The following is an 8,008-nucleotide window of genomic DNA, read 5'->3' on the forward strand; positions in this document are numbered from 1 at the left end:
CTGTTCCGTGCAGGAACCCAAACTGTTGCATCAGTAAGACACTGATTTTGCTAATTAGTAAAGCAAAAATTTCCATTGCAAGGGCATTTTAAAGCAAAATTAAATACAAGAAGAAAAAACTCCTTATTAAACTAAAATGTGGTGTAACAGCTCACCACATCCTGCTACCGTGGCATCTGCTGTTTAGCAAAGGAAAGGTTCCTCTTTCAGACGCCTTGACAGGTAGAGAGGTCACGTGTTACCTGCATTTCTCAGCACTATTATTTTTTTGACTTTCTGTCAGTGGAAAAGCTGAACGTGACAATGGAAAATAGCAGTTGAGGGGAGGCATTGTGGGGAACTGTAGGTGTTAGCTATAAAAGTGACGGTGACCCCCCTCCCCAAAGCCAGCAGAAAAACAGTGAAAAAAATCTGATGACGAAGGTGCTGTAAATCATTGTACTCAGCTGTTTGTCCTGATAGGGATCGACCTGTTGCTTTAAGGGAAGTGTTGTGCTAATCTGGGCATTGAAAATTAAACATCTTGCATGCTATTCCAGATCTGCTGCTAAACTGTATGCAGGGCCTCCAGCAAGCCAGGTAATTCTTTAGGTCTCATCTGTCCTGTCTGTAAAATGGGTCCTTTTGAGTACTCGGGTTATGTTGTTTTAAAAATGAGAGCGAAGCCTTTGCAACCTTTCTTTGAAAAATGTTGCGCTCATGCAAAACACAACTGCTCCTGGAATGGTACTACAGACGTGAATGGATGCGTATCCAAGCAGCAGCAGAATCAAAGATTGGCATTTGCTTTTGGAATGAAACTCAAACCCAGGCCAAAATACTGCTTGCACTGAATACTGCTGTTCTGTGGAGCACACACAATCCTCTTGTAGTAACAGGCTTGTAAGCCAAAACTTGAGCATTCAAGACAGCAACCAGCTGACTCTCCTCAAGTATATAATAAATATTTTGTTAGAAAGGTGGGAACTAAGAGAAAAATACCAATTATTTACAAGCAGTATATCTGGGGAGTTCTGCAGTGGTCCTACAGGACTCACTGGAGCCCTGAGGATACCAAGGGGAAGGAGTGTGATGGATGGCAAAGGAGATGGTGAACATGGAACAATCAGCTCGTTCACACAACACATGAATGAAATTCTCCAGAAACAAATTTAAAACAAACAAAAAAAAGTACTTCTTCCACCAGCACATCCTTAAACTGTGGAACCTGTTGCTGCAGGAAACCGTGAAGGCTAAAACAAGTTCAGAAGGTTATTAGAAAACTTAATGGAAGAAGGTTCAACAAAGTTCACTAGAAAGAAAGATGCAGACCTCCTCTTGCTCATGAAGCCCTCCGGCAGCATAAAGGTGTGCTAGAGAAAGCATCGCTGGAGGTGTGCCTGGTTCCTATGCTCTTTCCCAAAGAATTGGCTACTGGCTGTTGTGGTAGATGTGACACTGGTACAGACGGATGTATGGGACACTTCAGCAGAGCCATACTTCAGTAACAGAATTTTTGATTTGTTGTTGGGAAGGGCAATCTTGGGTCAGCCTACAACAAGAATATTTGATGTTTTCTTGCCAAGAGAAACAAAAATCAGTTTTGGGTCAAGCAGAACACTCCAAAACACTCCATTTGATCCAAAATAAAACATTTCCTAACATGACCAGAAGTGTTAATATGGAGTATTAAAAGAAGCAAACTTTCCAGAAATTTGCAATAAAAAATGTTGATGCTAAAGAAAGACATTTGAAGCTATTTGAGAAATGTTATCCGTATTTTCATGTCATTTTGACTGACCCAAAACTGCATTTCCCACCCACCCCCCCACAAGTTTTCTCTCTACATCTGTTTCTCGGACATGGAGGAAGAGAGGAGTGTCTTCATGGCAGCGCTAGACCCTGCAGCTGGAGATGGCGGGGAGCAGCCTTCTAGCCAAACCCAGCAAGCGTCACCCAGCGCGTTTCGTGTGCTCTTGCCACCTGGTTTCCCCCCGCTCCCACCCGCCAGAGGGTTTTCCTTCCAGCCTCAGGTGCCTCGGTGGGCAGCACGGGAAAGCCCGCTCTCAGCACACTTCCCCTTTCAGCTCTCGTGTTTAGTGCTCCCTGCTAGCCGCCTGCCTCTACCAGATCGATCGCCTGCTTTGCCAGATCACAAATTGCCCCACCTGGGCCTTCTGCGTGCACCATTGTCCCTCTGTAGGTTTTTCCACTGTGTTATTGGGAATTTTTGCATTTCCGACGCTGCGGTGGGTAAAGGGGAACAAGCGACAGTGAAATAAAGAGGCCGGTGTCTGAGCCGTGCTGTCCATGGGCCGCCATGGATGAGAGAGATGTGGAACATCCTCTTGGTGGTTTTGGCCCCGTTTGGTCGTGAGATCCAGTGGCGACGGGTGCGCTTTGGTTGAGGTTCAGTTGTCTCCCGAGTCCGTGCTGCCATTGCCTAGTGACTGCTGTTGAACTGTCCGATGTTGTTACCCGAGGACACCAGCCTTGACCGCTGCTCGTCAAGGTAGCAGAAGTCCACCTCTGTTAAGAAAATAACATCCAACAAAAGTCAGCAATAAAGCCGAAGGTCTAATCTGTATCCTGTTGGAGCTGATAACAAAATGACGAGTGATTGCAGCTGGGGACAGATTGGTTTGGCTGGAGAGAGCATGACCGAAGGACCGTGGTGGTTTCATGGGCTGAGCCGAGGCAAGCAGGCTCGCAGCTGAAAGGAAAAGTCACGTCATCTCTAGGGTAAGCCATGTGTCCTACAGCGCTTGAATGACAGAGGATTCAGCTGAGGGTACTGAACGTGGCTGGAAAGGGCAGCCTCTGAGTGCCTAAGCCAATTTTGGAGATGGACCTTTGGCTCTTAGACTGGCATGTCATCAAGTTGCTTCCGAAATACTTTTACTAAATGCTTTAATAGGGGAAAGCGTGGGCTGGCGGGCTGGGGCATGTTACTTTTGAAAGTCTTACTGAATGAATCAAGCAAGAATATCTCAGCGTGTGCTATAGCATTAGTTTGAGATTCAAGATACCCGAGGGCTAATCCTGAGTGAGATGGGGAGCTCCTTCGCTCTTCCACCTCCCTGTCCCCATCTGTGAAATACAGGTGATATTTATGTTCACACTGTACAGAAGTGCTGTGAAGATTCATTATTTAATGTTTCTAAGCACTAAACGAGGATTACCTTGAGTAGTATCTTAATTTTATTTGCTGTAACAGAAACTTTGAGGGAAAGTTAGCAAAACTGTGACACTGTCCGGCCCATATGAGGATTTTTTTTCATTGTCACACTCAACACCAAGATACCACAGTGTGTTTTTGCTGCACACCCAATGTTGCTTTGAGAAGTTTATCAAAGAAACTGTCTTTACAAAAGCATCATGGAAGAATCATCCCACAGAAGAAGTGTGCTGTCTGCATTCAAGGCAGAGACTCGGTCCCAAAAGCTGCCCGGACTCTTGCAGCATGTAAATGGGGTAGCACTTCTTGCTGTGTTCGGATGCATGCAGGGCAGTCTTTGCCACAGAGCAGGGCTTGCTGCTCGAATTTGTTTCCACTGTTGGGTAATAATTAAAGATGAACCCCACAGCACTCTTGAGAGAAAGAACTGCTTTGTCTTCACATCTCATTTCCATACCGCTCTCAGTTTGCTGCCATAAATAGGTAGTTACAAATACAACTGATATTTCCTTTCTGAAGCATGGTGTGCGCATCCATTGGTAGAAGTGGTTTCGGTGGCCAGGACCTGTGACACAAATCCTGACTGATTCATGTGCTGCAGTTACTAAATGGGCAATAAGTCTGCAGAAAAAAAAAAAAAAGAAAAAACCCAAAAAAACAACCCCCAACTAATTGCTTCAGGAAGTTGGTTTTAGACAGGCTTGGTCTTCTCCAGTAAACACATGAAGTTATCTGGATGGTGGTGAACAACAGCCCACGAGGAAAGGAAAATGCGGGCTTTTCCGTGGTGCTTCCATGACGTGGGCATGTGTTTCCCACTCCCAGCAATGTTAGGGAAACTCAGAAGCGGTGATAGCCCCACTGATGGCATTTTGTCTATCTTCATGTAAATCAGGTGGTGGCAGTCGCTGCAGGGGGGTGGGGTGGAAATAAAAGGGATGTTGTGTAGTCCACTGTAGATGGCCTTTGCCAGGTTCAGTCATTTCCCGTCCATCTGCCAAAAATCACAAGCTGATAAATGGACATAAGTGGAGTGTGGGAAACTGTATTGCTTGATGATCTGCAGGGGAGGGGGAAAAGAATGAAAGACGACTCGTGAATAAAGAAAACAACACTTTATCAGTGGAGATGCAGTCTGACTGGCCGATGCTGAGATAGTGGACCTTGTTTATTCTTTCCTCTGACTCTTGCCAAGGGCTTTAACTTGCTCGTCCCTCCCATCTGTCTGTGCGGACAGGAGCGAAGACTGCATGTCCACATGTGTTGGTCACCACGAAAGGAGGGTATATATTTACTTGTGTTACCAGCCCCAGGGAATGGGCAAGCACACAACAGTTTCTTCTCTTCTTTTTTGTTTCCTAATACTGTCCCACAGTGGAAAAAATCAGCATGTGAAGTCGTATTCTATCTAGGCATTGCAGCTGCACATACCCAGGTTCAGTGGCTGGCAGCTTTCTGCCCCCAGTACCTACCATGGCTAACATACTTTCCAAACGGCTTTTTCTATGGAAGGTGTAGATTATTCCAAGATTTCCTGTGGTTCTCTTTGCTTTACATGTCTGAGCCAGTTCTAGAGCAAATGAAATGTTTTATCTGTCACTGATTTGAAATGTTAAATATGTTTGATGCAATCAAGGATCCAGGATGCTGCTGTTCTTGTGATGCCTGGTTTTACATGGTATTTAGCATGTTAATAACCTTGGTTAATCCTGCTGATTTGTGATCAGCCTGTACAAGCTATCTCGTGATGTTACGCTTACGGTTCAGAGCTGTACTGAAGCTGTCAAGGAATGGATGCAAGTTTGGGGGGGCTGTGTACTGAAGAGACCCTCCTGCAGCAGTGGGATGCTAATGGATTCCTTTTCTCTTGTCTTCTTTCTTTGCAGTAAATGAAATTATAAGGAATGACCTTTCCAGTACCAATGTCCATTCGTAGCTTGCAATACGGGCCTAGTATGAAATCCACACACACTTTTGACTTGGCTGGCGTGTCAGCTCAAGTAGAGAGATACCGAATAAACTGAAGACGTTGCCTGGTACCACTCTGATCTTCCACCTTACTGAATGTCAGGAACTGAAGATTTACCTCTTGCTTACAAAGAAGTACCTCCTCAACTTCAACTGATGAACGAAACAGCTTCTTTAAAGAAAATCATCTCAAAAGAAAGAGGAGGGAGTACGCTCCGAGACGGCGCATTTCACGGGACAAAACTAGGAAACTCAGCAAAATCTGAGTGCTTCTTCCCAGTGCTGATCTTTCTGGCATGGCACCGCTGGCATACAGCCCTGGAAGTGCCTTATTTTACCAGGTTGTGGCATCAGGGCATTTTTAATAAGCTTTGAATTTGCTACCATTAAAAGAGTTGGTAGGTGCAGAAACTATAGAGCTTGCATTCTGGAGAGTGTTATTGGAAAAAAGCATAGGACTCTGCAGCAAAGTAGGGAGAGCAATCCCTACTCCAGTAAGATGCATTTATGAATTCCAGAATTTCTTCAGCTTTTCCTCTGCTGTAATGTACAGCCTATTGCCTTATTCTCAGTGCATTTCAAAAGCCTCCTGATTTGTCATCATCTCAGCTTTCTTTTGCGTATTGTCTTTATTATGTGCTAATGAATCATAGGATTGTTAGTAGTAGCATGTTAAGATTTTGATTTTAATCCGGCTTCAGTCATAGCACAAGTGAGTTGAATAGCACAAAATAAAAAAGGTTGATGGACAAAAAATTGAAATCTATCTTTTACATGATAGATGAATGTGTATGCATGTACATACATACTAGTCTATATGCATATATTTATATATGACAAATAATATAGATGATTGCCTAGTGAGGGCACTGAATTTAGCAATAATTTCAATTTCTGAGAATGCATTTCAGATCCACAACAAATATTTCAGCTACTTCTTTTGAGGGTTTGTTGCACCTAAAGCAGGTATGCATTTTCTTTCCTCATGCAGTTAAGCAAGCACTTTAGATAGGCAAGAAGGATGCATACAAGATACATGTTATTTACCAAATGACAAAATATGAGTTATAGTAACTGTAAATACCAGTATGGAAGAGTGTAAAATATTTGTTCAGTTATAATGTTATTATTCCGCAGAAGCCTTATAACTCTCTGCTACATGTATGAAAAAGAATATTACCAAAAACCCACAAAGGTTTAATATGCAGCGCTGTATAGTGTGTTTTCAGATTAGCTAATGTTTCTGGAGCTACAGGTAGGCATGTAGTGTAGCCTTTAACATTGTATTTTTTACAATCAAATGCTTACTATATAACTAGCAACAACCTATTATTTCATATAACCAAAAAAAAAAAAAAACCCGACTAAAATAAAATAGCATGACTTAAATTAAAAATGTTTAACATTAATATTGTGCCTTAGGAATCTGTGCCCCCTTCTGGAAATACACCTGAACTACACCTCCGTGCTGGGGTGGCCCCTTAACCCTAATGCAATGAAGATTGAAACAGGTTTCACAAAAAGGTGAAATCCTCCTAAGCGTTTTAAAACATTATTCTGTATAATTATGTCTTACTTTCTTTAGAAAAAAATGAAAGCCATATTTGTCACATTTGCACATTACTGTGAAGACATGAGAATATAATATGGCTATATGTACATAATATGCTGTTATTGGTCCTTATAATAGTCTGTTATTCCACACCTGTTTAATCCCAGTTATTTACCCTGTATTTAGCATTGTAGACATTGCATGAAACATTTCTTATAGACTGCCATATGAAAAGTTAAAAAGCTTGACAGATGTCAGCTTGACTTGTAGCTAGAAAATAGATCCAATAAAGCAAAATGTTTTGCTGGAAGCTAGTCTTAGAGTGGTTCATTTTATGTTATCTTGACAAATCTTCCTTTCTTATATAAAATAAGCATTTTTACATTATATACATATATAAAAATATATATCTCCATCTCTTCTATTTGAAGCTGTTTGCATCCTGCTGCATCCTGCTAATATAACCATCTTAGTATGGAAGTAAAGTCTCTTGTCAACAGACTCTTCTTCATTTCCCCCCTGCATTTAAAGACATTGCTGCCAAGGAGAGAAAATGATATATGATATAATTCTCAGCTTTTATTCTCTCAGTATTTCAGAAATGTCAACAAAGTCTGCATGGAGGAATCTCTGGTTATGCCAAAGCATTTTTGTTACATATACATAAATACCTTGGGTGAGGCTTTTATGATACAGGACAATACACACACACACACAGACACACCCTCCACATGTTCACATTTCAGCAGTAATTTTAGCAGGGTTTTCAACTGTATGGTTTGGATATGTTGCACCTCTTTCATCCTTGTTTTCCTCTTTAAGCTATTTTGGAAAAAAAAAAAGAACCCAACCTGTTACTTTTAAGCCTGGATAATGGAAGATTATGCATCTCTTGTATATGTATTCATAAAATAAAAACGAAAGCAGAAATATTTCCCGTATGAGACTGCTATCTTGTTTTTGTACGTGTGGTGTGATTGTTGCTGTCAGTTTATGAACATGGTTTTCATCAACCCTTTTGGAAAACAAAGCAAAACCAAAAAGCCACAACGCTCTGAACTTAGAGCGTAGTCCTTATAGATACGTTCAGAAAGTCTTTTGTCAGGGATGATTCTGACTATTAAAAACAGCCGTCCGGATGAACTTTAAGTGGTGAAACAAACTACCTTACTAACCATGCAGCAAAGTACTTGCATCTGTATATTTTGCTCGGACAACGGTTTCTTTTGCTGTCCCTGGAACTATTTCTGAAACGCGTGGGCTGGGAAGGGTAGGCTTTGGATCTGTGGCCTTCGGTGCGGTAGGTACAAGAGATGGTTTTGTGAGGCTGG

The 8,008-nt window shown here is 42.1% G+C and overlaps 1 protein-coding gene across 4 annotated transcripts in view; it reads left to right on the forward strand.

Annotated features, from left to right (window-relative positions):
- NFATC1 (nuclear factor of activated T cells 1) overlaps positions 1-7,609 on the forward strand; it is a 114,813-nt gene extending 107,204 nt beyond the window's left edge. For all 4 annotated transcript variants that reach the window (XM_069809228.1, XM_069809230.1, XM_069809231.1 and 1 more), the window contains one exon: positions 5,044-7,609. In XM_069809228.1, coding sequence (XP_069665329.1) covers positions 5,044-5,093 — 50 coding nt within the window. In that variant the 3' untranslated portion in view covers positions 5,094-7,609. The remainder of the gene's footprint in view (positions 1-5,043) is intronic.
- Positions 7,610-8,008: the final 399 nt, after the last annotated feature.

This window comes from Haliaeetus albicilla, chromosome 21 (assembly GCF_947461875.1).
Source record: "Haliaeetus albicilla chromosome 21, bHalAlb1.1, whole genome shotgun sequence".
NCBI lineage: Eukaryota > Metazoa > Chordata > Aves > Accipitriformes > Accipitridae > Haliaeetus > Haliaeetus albicilla.